General features: G+C 31.3%; 2 protein-coding genes across 5 annotated transcripts in view; both read right to left on the minus strand.

The window, feature by feature from the left end:
• LOC114131900 (branched-chain-amino-acid aminotransferase, cytosolic) overlaps positions 1-23,915 on the minus strand; it is a 484,947-nt gene that overhangs the window by 392,310 nt on the left and 68,722 nt on the right. The window lies entirely within an intron of this gene.
• LOC114131785 (teneurin-m) overlaps positions 1-23,915 on the minus strand; it is a 199,025-nt gene that overhangs the window by 18,687 nt on the left and 156,423 nt on the right. For all 4 annotated transcript variants that reach the window (XM_050201294.1, XM_050201293.1, XM_050201295.1 and 1 more), the window contains 2 exons: positions 15,322-15,597; positions 78-299 (listed from right to left, as the gene is read on the minus strand). In XM_050201294.1, the coding sequence (XP_050057251.1) occupies positions 78-299; positions 15,322-15,597 (498 nt within the window). The remainder of the gene's footprint in view (positions 1-77; positions 300-15,321; positions 15,598-23,915) is intronic.

The raw sequence follows: 23,915 nt of genomic DNA on the forward strand, positions 1-23,915 counted from the left end.
TCGTTAAATATTTTCAGTTAAGTGGAACAGAAATAAAGATGAAGAAAAAATCTTATTATTATTACAATGATCCATACCCGGCTGTATGTAAACGGACCCGGAAGCAGTTCTTATGACACAATTGGATGTTTCAAAGTCTAAGTCCATCGGGTGTTGATGGTCTCCAGCAAGATGTACCATCGTGCCGGCATTGGATCCCTGACCGGAACCCTTCAGCCGACCGTTCAACCTACTCATCGTGCCGGGATTTCTCGGTGGCACATCTGGTGGATTTCTCAATGAATCGTTAAGCAAACAACCTGGAAATAAAACGCCAAAAATTAAAATCAAAATTCATTTAAGTTTATTTTTAATTAAAAAAACTAGTTTTAACTATCAATAATAATAGCTAAAAAAATTAATTTTTTTTTGTAAATTCAAGTGTGTTGTTTAGACAATGGGTATTACTATTTTAGGTGTTAAACTGTAATTTGTACTTATATCGTATAGTATTATGTTTTTTTTATATATTTAAACACAATATAGACATACAGAACTGCAATTTTAATGAAACCGTTATTTGACATGGGTAAACTATTACTAACATATGTATACGCAATAAAGATTTTTTATGAAAATTATTATATTTAGTCGTTTGAAAAACTAAAAATATGAAAAAGAAATAACAACAAAATAATAAACTTTTTTTTTTCATAAAAATTCGAAATTTGTGTACATTAATAATGTGCACACAGTGCACACCATTAATATTAAAACATTATAAATTATATTATACAATTCAACGAGGCTGAGTTGGAACTATAGAAAAAAGAGAACAAGGGGAGCAAACGAAAACCTAGAGATAACTTTCCACCGAACAGCATAACAACGAGTATTCGAATCCCGTTTGACACCTACAACCACCACTCTCTTCCACCACAATGCAATAGCAATTGATTCTGAGCGTAATACTGAGAGCTAGCGGCAGGATTAAAACGGTGGGGACGAAGACGACAAGAGTGAAGTCTGTAATCGGAATAAGGGACATTATCCCGAGCAGTATTAAATAGTACGCTATAATATGTATTATGTGAGGGGAGTGGCGGGCGTCACATCGTCTCGGCGTGTCGTATCAGATTAGGACCTTACTGGAATAATATACAAGATTACTATGTACACGAGGAAGGAACGTACGTGGTATTAAGTGATCCGTCAAATAGAAATCGAGAGAAAGAGAAGAGTTCGGTGACGTGTGAGTCACATGCACAGAGAAACACATTTAGATTATCGTTTCCAACAGGACGGGGAAGTTTTCCTACGATAATGTATACGATAAATATGGGGTGGCTTAAACAATCGGATTTAAAAAAAAATATATGTATATATATAAATAAGTTGAAGCTTGCTAATAAAAATACGGTTTTTGTTTAACGCAGAAGGGTGATAAAAACCAAAAAAGAAACAATAACATTACTCAGTACCGAATATAAAGAAGAAAAGGGGACGACAATATTAGGTACTATACTGTATTGTAAATATGACGCTGCTTTGATCAGTAATTATTGAGCACCATCAATCGCTAAAATTTTGAAGTTCAGTTTTAGTACAATTTATTACGATCCATCCAAAGTTTTTTTTGAAAGAAACTTTTTACATTTTTTGAACCCACTAGAACGGAGAAAATTACAATTAACGAAAACACTATAAAACCTATACCAGTAGTTAAAAAGTTTTTCATAAAAAGCTCAGTATGACAAAATAAATTTTGTGACTTTCAATTTTCATTTTTTTAATAAATCTGTTATGTTTTAAGCATTAATAATAAATAAATGTATAATAATATAGATATTTAAAATAAAAACACATTATTGACTTCCATGTAAAATATAAGTCATAAGTTTGTTTAAAGTGAATTAACATATTTTTTTAAATGCCAATAGGTACATGTAATTATTTGTAATACGACTTGCATGATAAAATGTTTATAAAATTTATTTCAATAGGTATAAAATAAGATTATAAGTTTGTCATATCCAATTTTTTGTCTCCAAATTTCAGTTGACGAATTTAAACGAATTAAAAAAGTTTTCAGCCTTCTTTTGTCATACTTTGTACACGATGGCTAAAAGTTTTCCAATTTATTTCCGATTTAAACAATGTGCTGGACAAAGGACAAGAATACATAGTGTATATCGTTCAAGCTGGTTGAACTTAGGCTTTTCGGGGCCTCAACATTTGGTCGAAAACTTTATGGTTGGTTGTTTTTTAAGTTGCATTTATTCAATCTGGGTACGTCACGTTCCGCTTTCGTTTGTTAATCCTGTATAATGCACATCACGTCTCTATGATAACCCTCGAGCGTTAGGTACTTAAGAAGAAAACGCCCGGTTACTTTCTCAAAGTATTTGCATACACACAATCTGGTTTTGAATTAAATGAAAAGAAAGCACAAGAAGACAAAGTTTGTCTCGACCAGTGCACGAACACATGGTTCACTATAAAAATGTTATGATTAAAATATATTGTTCGGTCTAGTAATTACTTTCATTTCGTATCATCCTAAACAGTATGCAACGTAACACATCTAATACGCAAATAATGAAAACAATTCATTTTCAAACAAAATTATTTTAATTTATAATGATTTTATGATGCAATACTATTACCGATTAATAATATTCATGCATAATTGTATCTTTAAAAGTTACTTGTCGATAATTTTACCTCGGCACGGAATTAATCTTGAGTCCATTATTATCATCGTTAAAATAATGATGAAATTTCTTAATACAGATGTTCTAAAAGTTCAGTCATGAGAGAAGAGAAGAAATATTTTTAAAAAGAAAAAATTGCTTTGTTGTTGCATAATGAACCAACTGTCCAATGAGTCGTGTCGGTTTATTATTTTTAATGTGTGCGTAACACGCGCGCACGCGCCCTCGTGTATACATGTATTCTTACAAAGGGAATTTCGTTCTTGTCGTCCAGTTGCCGGTTCGTTAGGCTAGCTGGTTATAAAAGGATATATAAAGGCGTAGGGATAGAAAACAGGAAGTAGAAAAGGACGGTGTGGATAGGGGTAGAACTCAGTCACCGTCTTAACGACTTGACCGAAAACCGTTGACAACTCGATCACGTCCTAGCCACGGCCTTTGCTCTCTAATGACGCACCTTCCCTTAAACCTCCCCGCCTTCTGACACTACGTACACTCACAAATGTCACCCTCTCAAAATGCCATCCGAGTTACTCGCGCTATGTTTGACCTTTCGGTATTTACCTATTCCGCACTGCCGTGGTTTGAAATTTTGACACCGGGCCAATAATAACGACCCACGGGGTCCGTTGTCAGCGTTTATTCTTCCCCTACTGGTGACGTGTGTCGGATATTAAAAGCGCTTCTCACGACTTTCGTGTTGAAAAAAAATCACCACTCATTGACTCCGCCCATCCATTTTGTAATAGTTTGCTCCTAACGATGATAAAAATATGAAACGAAATTGTAAATTTTATTAACCCATCCTTTAATGACAAAAAACAGATTTTTATTCGTAAAAATAGTTATACCTGTATACATCACATACGGTAAGAATGATATGAGTAATAAATATTGAACTGATTATCGATAACGTCTTACACGAAAGAAGCAAACGAAATTTACTTAACATTGAGTGTACCGTCGATAAACGTCGAAAGTTTATAGGACAATTAGTTCTAATAATGAGTATTTGTAAAACCATTTTAAGAGAAATAAAAGTTTAAAAATTCTACCAATGATATTATATGTGGCAAGTCTTAAAATGTATTTTATTTTATGAAATCTAGAAAAGTTTATTTTCATCGACTATATAAGTATCGAAATGTTTTTATAGCCTCGTTTTGGTTGTTACAACTTACAAGACACTTTATATTGTCTTTAAAATTCGTGAGGTATTCGATATAATAATACCCTTGTTTACGCACGTAATGTATCACTGTGCCTGTGTGCGTATGGAGGGATATACGTGCGTGATGATCTGCAGTTGTTGCGGGGTGGGGTATATAGCGGCGAATACACGTCATGCAGTGCCAACGCAAACAGCGTGTTTTGGAGTGTCTAAATATCAGCAGATATGGAGGGAAAATTAAGAGCACTATACCCATTAACAAATTGCTGTGTGTATATAATATACTACACGAGCTGATAGAGAGTTAGAGATACAGAGTGAGCAAATGTGTACACACGAATATATACATACACATACAAACACGAATTGTGGAAATATACATAGTAACAACCCTTTATAAAATTCACAAGGGGTTGCCGAACGGAGGACTCTTCTACACGCTCCGGTTTTGAATTTGTCTCGGTTGACGTATATTGTTAATCATCTGCAGACTGCGTAACCAAGACACACACACACAAATACATTTACACGCAAATAACTATATATATATATATTATATATGGTCGGGAGCAGGAGGGAATAACAAAAAAAATAAATAAAAAATAATAGCATTGGAAAATCGAACCACCGTCCTCGTATACGCACATTATACCGCGTTAAAGCTTCGAATCGAAACCCTGGAGTATACGACCGGAATCGATTAGACGTTTCATAAATCACGCCGACCCTTCGAAGACACACCATACACACACACACACACACATACATATATATGCGTGGGATAGGTCCCCGGTACACGCATGTACATATAAGAGATATTCATATACTGCACGAAACGCTTTTTATGAACACGTTATATGGTAACGGCAGCGGTCCTTTGAGAGGGACTAGGGAGGACCGCAGAGGGTTGATTTTTTCGTACAAATTAATTTTTTCCATCCATTTTATTTAAACACAAGTGGGAATTCGGTTAACCTATATCGTAGGTTTTTACACGAAATAATAGGTCAAAACTTTCTTTTTACTATTTTTAGTATATTTTCAGTTTATTATGTTAAATATAAACATATAAGTACAAAACAAAATGTTTTTGTGATTCCATGTACACACATAATAAAATATTTAATCGACTATATATCGATTTCCCTGTCAGTGTGATATAACATAATTAGTTGATAAACACTATTCACTCGGTATTAGGCGAACACCATATGCACACATTTAAATACGTTCAACTACTGTAATAATGATTTTATCATTTTTATAAATACATATCGTTATTATACCATGAATTAGTATCGAATACGTAAAGCACAATGATCATGAATATGAATACTCGGCAATTATTCGCACGTCATTTGTGTATGTAAACAGGTATTTCGTCAGAGCAATTAACGTGAGTATACACGGCACAGATACGAAACGTACAATATATTATTATTATCATGGGCGGTGAAACTCGGAGACGTGACAAAACAATTTAAAATGGGCAGGAGCAGTGACGCGATACCGTCGGGCCCGATGTTTTTGGGGTGAGTAAAAAAAAACTGTACACTTCCGAGGCGTACTTTGTAATTATGTCGGCGGGGAAGGTGGCGGCTGCCATCCGGAGATAACAACCAACCACCGATAAAACAACAATGCAAAGGCACCCCCGGTGGTATAGGGTACAATATCGGTCGAGGGGAGTGTGTTCGAGGGGAGTAGCTTAAGAAAGAAAAACATGTCTCATCCCTCTGCACACACTGTGACTCGCGGTCCAGAGCATCGAATCATATTAGACGAATCTGACGGATGAGTAAACAAGACGTTATTTTTAACGCCAGCGATAGAAGCTCCGTACCCCAAAACGATATCCTGTTCATAATTTAGCAATAATAATAATATAACAGCCCCCGAAATAATAATAATAATAAATACTATAATATTATAATAGCATTACCCTCCTACAGATGTGTTGGCGCAGTTAAACGTCGATATGGCGGATTAAAGTATTTTAATGCGGTGCCAGGGCGTTACAGCAGCTTACGACGCGGGGGAGACCACCAGTCATGTGTACATAGAATTATAATTCCAAATAAATTTATAGTGATCAAAATACAAATTCAGCGAGCGTCCAAGGATTAGGTCTGGGAAAAAATACCGGTAGTGTACACCGATCGTATTATAACGTACACCGCAATACTTCGCGTAACTGCTGTGATGGCGAATTAACGTTTTGTTTTTTTTTTTCATATGATATTATATAATCCCAGAGACCTGTAGAAGCGATGTAAAAGGATAAAATATCGGCGTGAAAAAAACGTACGAGGAAGCAGCGGGAAAAACGACGACGATTCGTAATATATTATAATAGGTGGCGCGCAAGTACGCGTATATCGTTAACGAAAAAACAGTAAATTAGTACGTATAAATATAGCGAGCGAGCGGGAATATAATATGTATATGCAAGTGTATGTACGTGAGTGTGTGTATAATATAGTATAGTACACTATGTAGTACGTATATGGTTTTAAATGTACATTATATCATTGCGAATTTACAGCGTGTGTGTGAGTGTATGCAATAACGATGCGTATAAATAACGATCCCCGATTCACCGGACCGTGACACCCACACACCGGTGCAGTGCTGAACTTGCACACTCCCACAAACTCGGGATCAGTGTCAGCATTTCCACTCGTGAGCGTGTATAATTTGTGTGTGTGTGTTAGAGCGAGCGCATTTGTATCGGTAGGGGTGGAGAGAGTGATTAGGGCTTTTGAATAATCGGCTGACCGAGCTTTACAATAATATACGAATTTGAGCGTTCCACACAGTTCCGGGACGTACAGTTAGGTGATATATAATAATATAATATATTTAGTATGCGCGAATGCCAATTAAATGACAATCTGGCCGAGTGCATATTGGCCATCGACCGAATTTCGAGTATTATATTATAGATCCGTGGATTGATCGAAAATGAGTGTGTAGAACATGCGGGATAAACATTTTTATCTGATTTTTAACTGTTTTTTTCTCCCATCTGTCCCTGTTTCAAGCAGATCGTTGGTTTGAGGACTCATCTGTCTAATCCAATTCAGTGCTAATCGCCGCCGCCGCTCTGCATCGTTGAATTGATCGATTGTGCTTTAAAACGATTAAGTATTCCTTTTAAACCAGTTGATCGATGGTATCACCAATTTATACCATGGTGGTAATTTAAAATTGTCATGTGCATGAGTCATATCATAATACATAAAATACCATTTCGATAACACCGTTAAAAAATTGTGAGCTTGCATTAACTGCGTTACAACTTTAATACCAACTGTTTGCGCTTCTTTTGTATCAAGAATGAAAACCGTATTGGAAAACATTACAAAATGTTTTAACTTTTCACAATGGCATGTTAATATTGATAAATAGATATTTATAAATTTATTTATACATCTATATTAGATATTATACATAATCGATGTGTAGAAACTATAAATGCTACTTTTGATATTAATGTCAGCACAAAATTTAATATTTTTATTTAAGTCGGACTTTTTAAATATAATTTTGTGTTTTTTTTTTTATAGAACTTCAAGTCAAAAATAATATTGCAAAATTTTAAGAAAATCAATGGTATTTCAACAAAACCATATTGTCCACAGAAATTCCACTCCCCGTGGTGAATATAAATATATAATTAGTAACAACAATGTTGTAACCCGGTGGCCTACCTGTCTTACTCCCTCTCTCCCACACGCAAATACATACACACCATTTCAGGCGCCCTCTGTTATTAAGAGGCCAATAAGGTTTAGTGACCGGATTAATGAGCCACGGCGTTTAATTAGGAACCCTTGGGCTTTGAAAACCCCGAATCCTAAATATAAACGCACATATTGTATGTATTGCGTGAGTTAACGTTTTCCGACGTAAGAACTCGAGTAGGTTATAGAAGAAAAAGAAAATTAAAACTTTGGATAGTAACATCAAATATCTAGCAAATGCTTCTTCTGTGTCAAGCCTGTGAGTAAGAACCATCTGCCAAAAACTTTTCGTTTTTCCCACATGTAACTTTAAAGTCGTCAACATTTTACAGTTTTATTTTTTAACTTTTACGAAACAATATATATATTATATATACATATAACAATGTATAAATATATATAGATGATAAGTATATAAAACATATAAATGAAATAAAAATGTAAATTATTGTTAACACTAAGACACTATAAGACCTAATGCGTTGGAGTTCAACATACAAACCCCTCTATTTTCACCAGAATTGTATAATCAACTTATTTCTAATCGAAATTTATGTCACAACACATTACTTCAGTATACATTTTTTTTTTTACTTAACAGATTGTAGGTGTATGTCCCGCATGTTTAAAAATATAACTTAATCACATAAGTGTCCATAAACTATTGACATTAAATTATAGCGACAATGATAACGGGTACGTACCATACATTAAATCATACGAATATTATTATTATTATTTTCGGAATAAAGAAAAAAATATATTTAATAAAAAATCGATAATTTTGAACATAAATAGAATGATTTATTATACAATTTAATAATTTATGATGTACATCAAAATAGTATAAATTTAAGTTAAATTTAGTTATTATCTTTAATTCTTGTCTACAAAGCAAATCACTTAAAGTGGAACTATCTTATTTATGACATTCACTTATATATTCTATGCAGTGGGTACCTACATATCTAACATTCGTAGATTCAATATTTTTGCTTTACTAATATACTTACGCGAGAGATGCGCAGAAGCAATTTACTAAAGTTTAAAAATATATGGACCCCAATATCGGTTGTGGTTTACGGTTAAGCTCGTTTTTATGAATGATTTGGGGTATTGAGTAGTTATGTTTTAGGAGGTACTATAAGCACCCTTCTGGTCTAAAATGACAAACCCTCGACTGAGTGATAGACTGTGTGATATAAATCCAAATAATTCATAAAAAATATATATCCCCCTCTAATCATGCTAAACAAAATACATAACTATGCATGAGTGCTATAAATTCAACATTTTAAAATGTTTAACGGAATGTAAATATATGTGTATATTACTATTCACACAAATATAGGTACATATTATTAGTAAAAATCGCCTCGATATAAATAAAAAGCGGAAATATCGATTTATCAACTAATTAACATGCAGAAACCTCTAATTTGGTTTATATTTGGAGCAAATATTAAACAATGACAACCCTAGAGGGCCATATCGAGAACTTAGATAACAAAAAACACACCCCTTTACCAGGTAAACTAGCAATTAAATTTCCAGGACCCTTATTAACAGCTGGACAAACTGAACTATATGTTTGCACCGACCACACCGGCGATGATCGTGACTTTTAAGAATTATGACGTTTAACGCGCGTGACACGCAATACTAGTCACGCACAACAATAGAAAATAACGTCACTACAGCTGCACCACGCAAACCGGTCAAGTTCACGTCAAAACTTAGTTCGGTACGTGAGGATGGTGTTATGGATGTAAGCTCAAACTACGCAGAAAAATAGATGTTACAAATAACCAACTTATGCACTTTTGACATTGTTTTTCCAATTACATTTTAGTTATTTAAAATAGTGGTCGATAAAGGATTTTAATTATTCAAAATATTTTACGAAAACTGCAATATCGTGTACCATAATCCAAAGCACATTCACAACTGTCTGCACTCGACCGCCGGGATTTACTGTATACATAATTTAATATACGGTGACAGACAATAATAATACGAGTAATAATATTAAAAATTACAAATAAATAATAATAAATATTATTAATTTTGAACTGTCATGAAACGGATAGAACTTTTTGAAGATGTGCGCTCGTCTATAGAGAACATCAAGACATAATGTATATGCGTATGTGTATGAGTGTGTGCGGGCTTGTGTGAAATGAAATAAACTCGGCGCATTAATCCCAACGATAAAATCTTCGAGTAATGAATCTTTTTGAAAGGATCGAGCAAGGGGTTGCGCACAATAATGGACGAGCCGCCGGTCCAATTAATAGGGGACGCGCTGTGAAATTGATAGGGCGAGAGAGTTCCGGAGCTTTGAACTCGCGAGATAAGCTCGTAGCTCAAAGTGACAGACGCCCACCGACTTCTATACCCCCTCCCCAATCTCTCGCATGGTGTATAACGCAATAATCTACGTAAAAGCCCATATGAAGGGAATAATATCGAAGCCGGGCTAATAAAATAAATATTCACGGTTCAATAGAACATTTGTCGGTGGTCGCGTGCATTCCGATTTTTAAATTGGATTTTAGTTTTTAATAGAAAATTATATAATACCCTATGATTTTTTCCCCAAACGTAAATCCTAGAATATCAGACGACGAAAATATTCTTTTTTCGAATTTCGCTAATTTGCTATCAACCTTTATACAGTTATAAAAAAAAAAAAAAGTGTATGTATTCTGATATCGAAATGGAACAAAGCATTATTCTTTTAAAATCTAAACTACATTATAACTTTGAGTATCAGGATCAGATTAAACTTCATATCACTTGAATTTTCATAAAAATAAAGGGATGTAAATTCAATCCAATATTTATCAAATATTAAACTTCAGTTATGTTACTATAAATATTATTATTTTTTTTTTTAATTAATTTATTAAAAAAAATGTATATTTTAGAAAATTCAATGGTTTTTTCAAATATTTTATTATTTTATTTAATCAAAATATTTCAGAAATATTTGGCTTAAATCAATACATCACTTAATCATCAACGTTCGTAATAGATTTACGGCCATTAAGCCGTGTGCTTGTTTTTTTTTTTCATAACATAACATTTTAGATTTTCCATGTACACCATTATTGTGCTTACCGTAAACCATTTTCGTGAAAAATAGTATTCCATTTTATATATTTATTTATATTGTAAGTGTATATAGACACTATACTACCAGGAAAAACCTCTTTTACCCGTCGCTGTTTACAGAAAAGATAGACATAATGCTTGTGGGTTAAAACCGAGAAAAAGATTGATTACTATCTTCATGTGCATCAGTCCAAACGCTACGTGGTACTCTTTGGAAATTTCAGGTCGCGTGTCAGCCGTGCCATTAAAATTTGTGAAACACGAATGACTTTAAATACCGTAAAACAAACGTGTGTTAAATCCCCCGAATTATCGTTTTTGAGGCTGGCTGACTGAACCGGAAATGAACAAAATATTTATTGTTCCATTTCAGTTTACCCCTCTGATATTTACCATATATTTACAATATTATCATATGTCTCATTATATTGTATACACACAGTAATATCGAACAAATGTGAGGCTATATTTCATAATGAAATGTAGACATTTCAATTTTTGTTTTAGTATGTTTGATAATTTTATACTCCAACAGAACCCATTATATTTTGGAAATAAATATTATGAATTGTATTTCTGTTTACCTTTCCACAAGTACCTACACTTCATTCTTTTCCAACTATACGGTAATACCGAATTATCAACACTGCGAGTATTTATTCTTTCTTTTTTACTAAATTCATATATAAACTATATAAATTATGCATTAGATAACCTTTTAAAGAGGCACATATTTAATTACGGACAACAACATCAATCACTGATAATTGATTATGAATTATATCTGTATCTTTTTTTTGTGTTCAACTCACTTTCCAATAACGTAAAATTACTGATGTATCATACTTTTTTTTAATCAATTTTAATCAGGAATTCCTTTTAAGTAATTTGCTATACAATACATATTATTTTAACAATTTTCAATTTATCTATCAATAATTTTCGTTGATAAAATATGATTATAAATACGATTTATAACAATTTATACTTAGGTACTTAGTAAAAATAAATATAATATATTTGTAAAGGCGTTAATATTACATGATTTTTTTTAAAAAAAATGTACCTTGCGCTTTAGATCCAAGCTAAAATAAATTATATAATCAAATTATATAACTATAAAACCTGATATATAGGCTATATTAACTAATTTAAGTTATTGTATTTAATCTACATCTATATTCGTGTATATTAAACATTAGTTATATATACTTTTACCCTCTGCAATGTAATTTCAAAAAATAAAACAAGATAAGTATATTTTAATATTTTACTACGCTGCCTGTAGTCAACTATGTGAAATTAAATTATTAGTTCTAACTACTGAACCAATTGGAGCAATTGTAATAATTGGATACCATATTTGTATTATCTTATTTTAAACGGATTCATCGTATTATAATAAATGTAGACATGATATTATATTTTTACGTTTTAAGCTATTACGCCATAATAATATAGTCTGAATAATGTTTTTTGGTGAGTCCAACATAGAATTAAACTGAGATGTTTAGTATTTAAAGTAAAGATAACTACTATGTTATACGTATAAACAACAGTTAAACTTTAAAAGAACTTTTCACGCCGACCGGGTATTTACTAAACTATATCCAATTCGTATGTCGTGTTCAGCTAATATATATTTTGTGTCCTAATTTTTCAGCATAATATTTTCTTATTATTTTTCATTGAACTATCAATAATATGATTGAGCAAACTAAGTTCAATGAGAAATAAAAACATACGACGAGTATTGTGTACCGAATGAGTTTATGCGGAAAACATTAAATTATAATGATATTATATTAACGGGTAGGAGAATAGGATTTACTCTCCTGAGAAGAAATTATCAAGAAAAGGGGATAAAAACTTTTCTAAAGAAAAACAAACAACAAGAGATTACGCTATAAAAATGTCCAAATGGACAGCCGCTATTTGTTAGCCATGAACTTTAAGTTAATCATTAATATCCATTTAAAAAAAAATATGTTTAACAAATAATTTCTAGGGAAAATCAAAATACTATGTAAGAGTATTGGATATACTATGTGATTACTAATATTACAGTAAAATAAATTTATTAAAAATTGGATTTTACATATTATATTATGATTAAGTATATGAATATTGTACCTTCTCATAAAATTAATTTTTATAAATATTATTAAAGATTAATTTAAAAATTGATCTAAATTATTCATTTATTTTTAAAATAATATTATTAAATCAACTGTAATATTAGATATATGTTTTTTATCTACCTCCTTTAAATTAAAATTATAAAATTAAATTATTAATATTTTTTAGTTATAACTAACTACACACAATTATAATACTTAGGTACATTTTATTATTTTGTATTTACAAGGAGGATAATTCAATCAAAAATTATAAGATTAAGTATAAATATTAAATATATATTGAATAATAATAATATTATGGTAACTTTTTAAACGATAACAAAAAGAAATAAATTGATTCGTTAAGTACTTGCACATTGAATGGAATACAATTTTTTTATTTACATAAAAATTGTATTTTTCAGTGAAAGCAAATAATATACAATTTTTATAGTTTGTTATAAAATTAAATCTTTAATTAAAATGATAAACTGTGGTTTAAAGTGCTAATCAGTTGCACGGATTTATCATTTAATCTACTTCTCGACGGGAGCGGAAAATATCTTGTCAAAAATAAATTATGAATTAACATATTTAACCTTGATGTAAACTTTAAATATATTATAAATTACATTCTCGAGGAATAAACAATATAAGCGTTGGAATTGTATCATTTTCGACAATCAAGTTAAAGTGATTAGATTAAACTTTAAGCGCACTTTTAATTAATTTTTCAGATGCTGGTATACTTAGTGTACATAGTACCTTTTCATAAATACATATATTATTATTATTATTATTATTATTAAATCGTATACTCGTGTTTGCTGACGGGGCTTTTTAATGATATTATATTAATATAATATATATCGTACAATAATTTAATTTACCTGATTTACTTCATTGGTTGGTCGACCGTTCTCTTTTGCCCACTCTCTTCCACCAGTCCACACATCAACACACAATACCGATCGGCATCGGATATTTTCAGTTATCATATCTAATGTATTATACCATCGCGAATATACACACGGTGCCTAGCGGAATAATACGGACGGCGCGAGCGCTTACATCAATTTCCCCTAATTGATGGACGCCGGTCAAACACAATATTCTACCCCTCCATTTCTACTGGTAGAGCCATGTTCTATATTATTATATTATATAGTTGTATTTCGTATTAGCATTATGCATTTTCTTACCACCCCCTCCTCAAACAACGTTATAATAACATCCCGGTCTGATCGTTAATCATGTTAAAAGCGTATTGGATATTTTCCATCGAAGGCTCTGTGTATAAAACGTTCTAAAAGCACCGCAGAATAATTATAATTACCTAATGAACAACACGCATACATACACATACGTATAAAATGTGTATAATAATATCGAATATTGAATTGATTGATGGTTTACTCTATCAATTTGCGCTATATAATATAGTAGTTACACAATAAAAAATGAATGGAACCATTTAAAAATTACCAATAAAAATAAAAATATTTGCACATTCGACGACATTGTATTTTATATAATATTATTATTTTATAACAGTAATGGTAATAATAACGTTATCCGGACTACAACAATAACGAACAAGCACGACAGAGTAAAAATTAACTATGAGCAAATTGTAATAAATGTCCCTTATTATTCGTAGCCATAATGGTGGAACAATTTGTTTTGATAACAAGTGTGTTTGGATATTCTCGAGGTTAGGTTTTTTCTATGTTTCTTTTACCATTACGGAGTAGTCCCAAGGGGGACACTCTCCTCTCGCCCACTGTTTTCGTCACGACTCTTAAACGCACATAAATCTTATTGGCTTGTTGTTTGGCGGGGATGACGGTAGTCGCTAATTTTGAAAAACGACCATTATTCGTTAGAAAAAATAAGAAAAATCTGATAACACGACAAAAATTCTAGCTGTGTGCAGAACACATAGTTATAGATACGAAAAAGTATGCAGTGTGCACTAGATATTATTCAAAATTATCTACGCGTCAGATTCGGTTTGAAAAATGTAGGTAAAAACTAAAAACAAAACAATTCACACAATTTAAAAAGAACATCGAACCTCCTATAGTTTTTTTTATATATGTGTTTATGAATTTTACGGTAAGGAATCCAGAATATTAAATATTTTTATGTCAAAAGCTCAAAAGTTTACTAGTTAAGTTAACATAAATTATGTGAGCTCTAGTCAAAATATTATAGCATAATAACATATTTAATCGTATAAGTATTGGTATTAAACTTGAAATTGAAAATAGAATCGTATCCGAAACGTTTGTAAAAACACCGTTGTTATTTTGATTATAAATCATTTGGGGGTGGGGGGGGGAGACAACAATTGCTCCCAACTCGGTAAATAATTCATACTGATCTGTGAATCGCAGGTCCATTGGGGCCTATTGAATGTTTGGTAACTAAAACTTATGACTACGTAACGGAAACAAAAATGTCGCTCTTACCGCCGTCGTGCAGTTGCAAAGTCGCGTCCCTGGTGAACGCTAGTTCCGAATCCGTGAGCGTCGCGTCCGAACAGTTTCCTGACGTACCGCTGGTGTCGGTGTTGAGCAGAGCACCGGGCTGCTGGTATGTGTGGTTCGGCCTACGGTGCCGGTGATACTGGTGCTGTAAGCTGTGTTGATGACGGTTGGGCTGGAACTCGGTAGTGTCTTCGTCACATTCCCCGTCGCTGCTGTCACCGCGGTGTTGGTACGGCTGGTACGCTCGGTTCGCTTTTCCTGCAAACAAAAAGTAGGATTTTAAAACAAAAATTTAAAAAAAAAAAATACACATAATAAGACACTGGCATCACAAAACGGTAGTATAAAGTCTAAACTCAACGCCGTACTTTTCGAGTAAGAGCTTAGAACAAAAATGTAACGTTCTCGCTTGATTAAACAACGTGGCGCATACTTCATTATTAATACGTTCCGGGGATTAAGTAATAACATAATATTCCTGATTAAAACACCTTACAAAGTTTGAATCGATTCGATTCGTGAATAGAACCTCCGCGCATTAAAATAAAGAAACAAATAGAGAGATTTTGACCAACTCGAAGAAGAGGGATCAAGAACAATTTATCTTTTAATACAGAATTAAGTTGAAATGACTAGTGAAGATACACTGTATACTGAATCATCGTACATTTTCCATGAAGCTTTTCGTTTATCGTCAAACTTAAGAACTGCTCAGATAATAGTGCATTGTGTCAGTTAATACGATCATCGCGCAGCATCTTTAAACGATATACCTATTTTATTACTATTATTACTGTTGTTGTTTTTGTTGTTATTGCGGCTGTTGTTAAATAATAGTGATTGCGATCTAAAGGGGCTCCACCCATTTACCAGAAAACTCAATCACGATAATTGGCAAACGGGTTCGCGTGGCAAGTGATCAATGCAGTACGGGGGCGACCTGCTTCCTTTAATTACGAAATGGACGGTTGTGTGCAATACTGCGGAACTCGGACGTTTGTTTCGTGGATATTATTAATAACAAAAAAAAAAACATCCAACGCTATGTTTCACCCGACAATGTACAATATGCCTTCCTTTGAATATTACTACAATATGTATTCTTTGATTTTCATTTTTAAAAACTAACAACTTGAAAACAAATAATAATAAAATAAAACAAACAAGACAGTTTTGTTTGGTTGTTTTAAAATGAATAATACTATAGATGCTCCGAACGAGAAAAATATTAACTCTTAACATTATTTCTAAAGAACTTTTAGATAGAATTTTTTTCTTTTTAAATGCCGTTACATAATTTTAGTTACTTATATAATTTTTGTTAAACATCGCATTTCCTGTACAATTTGATTAACGATCGTTTTAAAAGAAATGGAGAACACTATAACCTTCACACCATGAACGCAGTTGTTTATGTGTAGCTCTACAGAAGCCTTTACACAAGTAAGGGGGTTGTAAAAGTATCAACAGGAGCTTACTATTACACGGTAAGCCTATGGTGTGAGAAAAATGTAGTTTTCTCGGTGAAAACAGTTTAATTTAAATGCATGGAAAATAATAAAAGGGATTTTCTTCCGTAGAATACGATGGAATTTAGACTCACACTTTACTGTTTCTAATAACGTGTACAGCTGTTATTTATTTTCTGACTATTCCAACCCTTTTCCTCCATCGTTGCCAATGAAAGAATAAATATATATATACATGTATTTGGTCTAGAGGGGGTGAGTTATATAGTGAGGAAATGAACGGGGCATTGTCAGCGGTGCATTTCTCGTCTATTACTGAATAAAAGGCCCGGAACAAGAATTAGTGACCCGAGCAATATCTCATGTTTGTTGCCCCGAGAAAACGTTTAAACACAACGACGACTCGAGGCTTTTAACGCCAGGACCAATGTTGTTTACCCTTATAGTTACTTGAAAAACAAACATACGATGGAGGCACACGACCCCTCGGTCTATGTTAAGCTCTCTAACAGCCACTTGTCTGTCTTGAGTTCCCCATTATTATAAGTCTTCATTTTCTATTAAAAACGACAATCGAAAATTCAACATTTCATATTATTACTATATATTGTTATTGTATTTTAAACACTCATAAGCCAAAAAGTGAGTGGTTTTTGTTTCTCCGTTTTGCGGATAAATGGAATTTTAAAATAAAGAAAATTTGCGTTATTCATCAAAATGCAAATACGACTTCAATGCACCCTTTTTGATTTATGTTAAATTCATTCTTCGGTCAAACAAAGCAAATATTATTATTTATATTGTAACGGTAATTTATTAGCAATAATAATTGTTATTATGATTAGTAAAACCTAATAATACATTTCGTACATCAAGTTATTTTATTGACGAATAATTTTAAATTAATAAAGGCATGGTACGTTCACTTGGTAATTAAAATAAGCGCATAATACCGTTAAGTGTTTACGAGTATTGGAATATACGTGTTTAGTTATTTTACGACTCAGTCGATAGTCAATTATAAAATTCATTAGTGTTGTTAACTTAAATGGTGTATCATATTATGAGCGCATCAAAAACTAGCCAAGTAGTATAAGCGCAATACACTAATACATTCATGTGATAAAATGATGCGATTTATTAAATGATTAATTGTTATTTTTTTAACATTTTAAAAGGCAACCAGATAGTCAAATATAGTCTAGCAAATTTATTTAGTTTATTAGCTTAATGAATACATCAAATTTACGTTGTTAGGTATTAATATATAGAATGCGTAATGATACAAGTATGAATTGCTTATGAAAAAATCGCACACTTAATTTTTAAAACATATCTGTATAAAAAAAATATATATTAATGCATTTCTAACTACAAATTAGTTTGCAATTTTTACGATTTTTACGAATCTTGTTAAAATACATATTTCGGTGTCAAATTTAAGTTTCAGTTACGCCAAAAAACAAAATCGATTTGGTCGAAAATTGGTTTTTTGTAAAAATTGTTTTTCCAAGTTATAAATAAAAAGAAATCGTTTACTTTTGACTCTTCTAAATATCAACTAGATTCACTTTGCTAACAGATACTACCATTATTTTTGAAAATCGAAGCGCTTTTGCTGCACCGAAATGTGATGACAAACAGAAAAATATACGCACATCATTGTAAAATCGATACATTCATCGCTCCACTCAGAATCTAAAATAAAAAGAATAGCCGAAGAACGTATTATAGTTCAAACTGTCAATACGAGCAAAGCTATGTGACAATATGAACAATACTATCTAAAGACAATATGAGCGGTGCACGCGGAAGGGTTATGTACACGAGAAACGGTGATGGAAAAAGAAACTTTTATTGTGAAAGCCTCTTGAAATCCTCAAATTCATATTGCATTTGCAATAACTCAGAGCTGATGGCGAAAAAAAAATAAGTGGTAAAAATAAAGGGGTACGCTCATTTTTCAAATCCGAGAGAACGCCGCGCCGTCCTAGCAGTTTTTTTCTTTTGTAATAAACAAAGCTCATAGTATGGTGGTTATCATCCGTCTTTGTCAGAAAAATTTTTGAGCGTCATCGCATAACCATGTGAAATCGATTTCATAGCTTTCAGTGATCATAAAAAAAAATAAATACAAATAAATAATAATAGCACATAAATGCATTTAACGGGGATAAATTTACTGAACACAGAAAACGTCTCGTAAATAAAACGTTTATCCGCGAAGTCAGTGTACGTTGTAAATTCGTGTGTCGCAGGATTTATGCTCGAACAACTAATCCTCGGAAAGTGGACTCCCGGGGGTTTGTTAATTTTGAATGGCTGAAAGACGAGCTGAAGTGCTGTGGACAGGGTGAATAGCGCTGTATAAGTGCGATAAACCACCTCCTGGTCAGGAAGCACTAATCAAAAAGGGTTGATTTCGGACGGTAACCCATGAATGGCCGGAGGTATGTGTTTTGATTGCCTGTCAACCACCCCAAGGGTGACATTTACAAAGTCACTATAACTGTGCCCTTCTCCCAACGTATGTCATCTTATGTTTTATATACATATATGTGTCAAATTAGCGTTTATAAATTTATAATATTTTAAATTATAGTTGAAACGTATTTCGGTCTATTTAATATGATTCAATCAAGGTTTCATATCAAAACAAAATATTTTTAATTCTAGAATCTTAATTTAGTATAATTTATCTAAAATATCAATTGTGTATACATTTTATAAAAAGTAATTTATTATATATTTTAAACATTAACTATTAAAAATATAACAATGAAAATAAAATATAAATATTGTGCAACAAATCAATTTTCTGATTGAAATGAATCATATAGAATTTCTTTAACACTAATTACGTGTTCAATTTTATTATTGTTATATATATATATATATACTTTTAGTACATACATATATATATACTTTTAGTACAACTTAAATTGATTATCCATATAATATACAATGGTATTCAATTTTATTTTTGTCATTGAAACTCTGTTTGTCGTCGTGTATCCTATTGTATTATCATAGTTCAAAAAAAAAAAAAAAACAATCAAATTTCTAATTATTAGTTTCTGTCTCTGTTTCTTTATTTACAACTATAAAGTATTAATTAAGTACATTTTGATAAATAATTTTAAGCTCTCAATAAAAATATGATAAATTGTTTTAGAAAATATAAATTTAACATAATATGACTTATTTAAATACAAAGAATAACAAATATTTATGTAATATTAAATGTATAATTTTTTATTATAATATAATGGCATGTAATTTTAGTTTGTCCGAGGACACATACCAACGTCACTTATAAGATTGATGTCCTTGCGACTTTTGTTATATTCCAAGAACCCCATCATTCATTGGGTCATTTTATTGCACATACATATGTTATTTTTCTTCTTTAAAAATATAATTTCAAAAATAAGGAAATACCACAGTTAGATATTTCATTGTATTATCGTGTTGGTTTAAAAAAGTTCTTAAAAACCATATCATAGAACACACCACTTAGTTTTTTTTTACCACTGCAGTCAGTTTAGTACATTATAATTTAATTTTCGATTTTTCTCTTTTCATTTATAATTTTAAACCTAACGAGATCACTCGTCATATCATTAAACAAAAACTTATCCTATAGACATCTAAAATTATTGCTATTCTTGTTGTTTTATATATGTCTAGTTATACAGACATAACGATGTTTATGTTTGTCTGTTTAAAATATGTTTCTATTTACCACAATATATCTGTAATATATACAAAGAACAGTACTTAACATATAATGTATATATTTTAAAAAATAACATAAAAAAATACTACCCACTAGTATATATTTGGTATCGTTTTACCCAGTAATCTGATAAGTCAATCTAATACAAGAGAAAGAAAACCAGGCAACAATATAGTATACTATGCACCTTACATAATTTGAACTTTTTGGAATAAATACAAAAATAAATGTTATCAAGATATGAGTTTTTAGTATATGAATATTACTTAACATCTTAATTTAATAATTTCTATATTATTATGTACAACAACTTAAATGAATAAAATGTACAACAACTATATTTAGTCTGTTAGTTTTATTCGATTTTAATTCAACAATTTTGGTTTATATTATTTTAGTAATCTAAATTAAAATAGGTTGTTACAATGCAATCGCGTTCGATTTTATATAATCAAAATCAGTTTTATTAATTTTAGTGAAAAATGAGAAATTACATTTCAACCGAGTCCTTGAGCAACACCAGTATAGTCAGCGATGCGAGAGGATCTTCGCCGCGGTGTAATACAACTCCGTCAGATGAGAATGATTTAAACCGATTAGTCGACAAGCGAAAAAATATATTAGAGTGTTGAATTTCAGCACCGACCTTGTCTTTTGTTTCAACCGGACTAAGCAGTTCTATATTCCCCTTCCGTATTTCGTTCATTAATATTATTTTTCATGGATAAAAACACTTTACAATATTCAAACCTCCCGTGACAGATTTTAATGGTGTATACCGGGTGGATGATAATGATTTTATAATTAAACGTGGGGGACACGATGATAACAACTCCACCGAATCGCTCTCATTCTCATTCTGTCTTCCCCCTCCCTTCTCCTCTTTTCGGAAACGCAGCAGTAAATTCTATATTTAAGATTAAATAATCTTAAAAACCGTTCCTCGCTCGTTTGTCAAACAAATCGTTAAGACGACCTCGTACTGATATATATATTACATTTTTCCCCTTCCAACTAGCGGCAAACAGACCTCCATAGTAGATGGCTTTCATGGATCACACTCTCGGCGAGTCCATTAGTTATAACAGCGAGGGACCGTCGTTTAATTGATGTAAAAATCGCTTGGCCCATTTTCCCACAATATCATAGGAGGGTTTCTGCCTGAAATAACACTCGTGAATCATAATTAAACGTGATCATAATAATTTTATGTTTTGCTAGTTTAAGGGAGAGTGAAGTGCATCGAGGGCGCTATGTAACCGCAAAATATTTGGGAAAACGTCAGTGTATAGACTTTCATAATGTAATTAGATACGGAGTAAAGTGCAATTACCACTACTTTAACTGCGACTACTACTAATAATAGTAAATATATTATTAATAACTATGGCGGTACAGTTAATTTTTAAAGAAACGAATTTTTAATAATAGACCACCTCAAATAAAATGTTCCAGTTATAATTGAAATAAAAGATAAACAATATTTTTTAACACAATATATAATAACTATTCACTATAATGTGTAACGGAAATGTAGAAGAAGTACCGAAGAATGCAAATCACCCATGTATGACTACGACGCCATGATATTTTTTTTTACCGTCCATTTTTCATCCACGGTTGATAATTTACACGATGTAATGCTATGTATTTTCTTTTCAGTAATTACTTATTAAACATAATATATTTTTGACCATAGTTGTTTATTAAATTACATTTTAGATACTTTTGAAACATAAAAATATGAAATACACATCATTAACACCATAGAGAAGTGTTTTTTAAAATTTTATATCGGATCATTAGTGACTGAGAAAAATTATAAACGGGTAAAACTGTATTACTTGACAATATAACGTTCATTTTAATTACAATTCTAAAGTATTTTATTATTATTATTATCATCATAATCATCATCGTCATCAATTTTATTTAAAAGTGTTGAGAAATGTTTATTTAAAGAGTCCATTCATATTATTTTTACCTTTATATAAATACGACATAATTCTATATGTAATTAAATTATAATTGACAACATTTTAAAATATTTTTGAATTAATATACCACATATAGATAGTTAAAGAAAAGAATCATTAAATCATTAAATTGTATTTTTCACGGTTACGATGACGTTTAAAAAAATTGGTCTAAAGGGTGACGGTTTTTTATTATTATTATTATTATTATTATCTGCGCCGCTCGCCTCTCCGACAGCTTAACAAAGTTAAAACGCCCGGTAATGAGAAAAGTTTGATTTTAATGAACCGAAAGCTCTGCACACGGCCGTTATTATGTCGGCTGAGTTTGTTAAAAACATCACGAGCCGACTTCAGGCGGGAAGCGTTCAAAATCGTTATTCCGTTTTAGTGGCATAGAGGAGAGAATGACATCCGAAATGTCTTAGGAGTTTATCTCTGAAAACTGTTTTTTCTAAGAAAAATAAACAAAACAAAAAACACGTAATATTTTACAGACAACTTTTCTTTTGATTTTCAATCGGTGATCTGACATTCATTTTTCGTATTTTTAAAAAGATTTTTAGGGCTATTTGATTTACTAAACATACACTATAATATATATTTAAAAAAAAAAAAAAAGAATAATATTTTATAATAATAATGAACGATAAAATATATTTATTTAGTTTTATAATCAAACATTCGTATTTATTTTAATTTATAGCAGTACACGTACCTATAATAATTGTATTTATAGATTTCATACCAAGTATATTCATAATATAGTGTAATAACATCACTGAGTTCATATTATATACATTGCATATGAGTAATATAATAATATATAAGTATAGTAAATATAGTGCATACAAATTTATTATATGCCTTAAATTCAATAGGTATTATATTTTAGTTAATAATTAATATTCAGAATTTGTTATACTGAAACAAGTATTTATCTCAAAAATATTTAAATAGTTTAAACGTGAATATTAAATTATAATAAAAATTACCCTGTACCTATGTTCAACAATAATCATCAGTTATTATACTATTTGTAGTAGATTTAGAAAAATAAATCGGCAGTATTTAGACATTAATTATGTACATATTACAATAATTTAAAAAGGAAAAACTTTACAGAAAACAATGTCATACTAAGCCGCATAATATTAACACAATATTGTCGAAGATGCGTTCAATACACATACAGTAAACTTATTTACTGTATTAAAATAAACAATACAAGAATACTGAATACGTATGCTCAATTGAAGAAAAAAACTTGAATAATAATATTATTATAATCTACAGCTAACAGTTTTCTCTCGACGAACAAAAAGAAAAAAAATGAGTAAAGAATAAATTTACCATAAACACTAGGCAAGCATTGTTTGGTCATAAACGAAT

The sequence above is a fragment of the Aphis gossypii genome, chromosome 2 (genome assembly GCF_020184175.1).
Source record: "Aphis gossypii isolate Hap1 chromosome 2, ASM2018417v2, whole genome shotgun sequence".
Classification (NCBI taxonomy): Eukaryota; Metazoa; Arthropoda; class Insecta; order Hemiptera; family Aphididae; genus Aphis; species Aphis gossypii.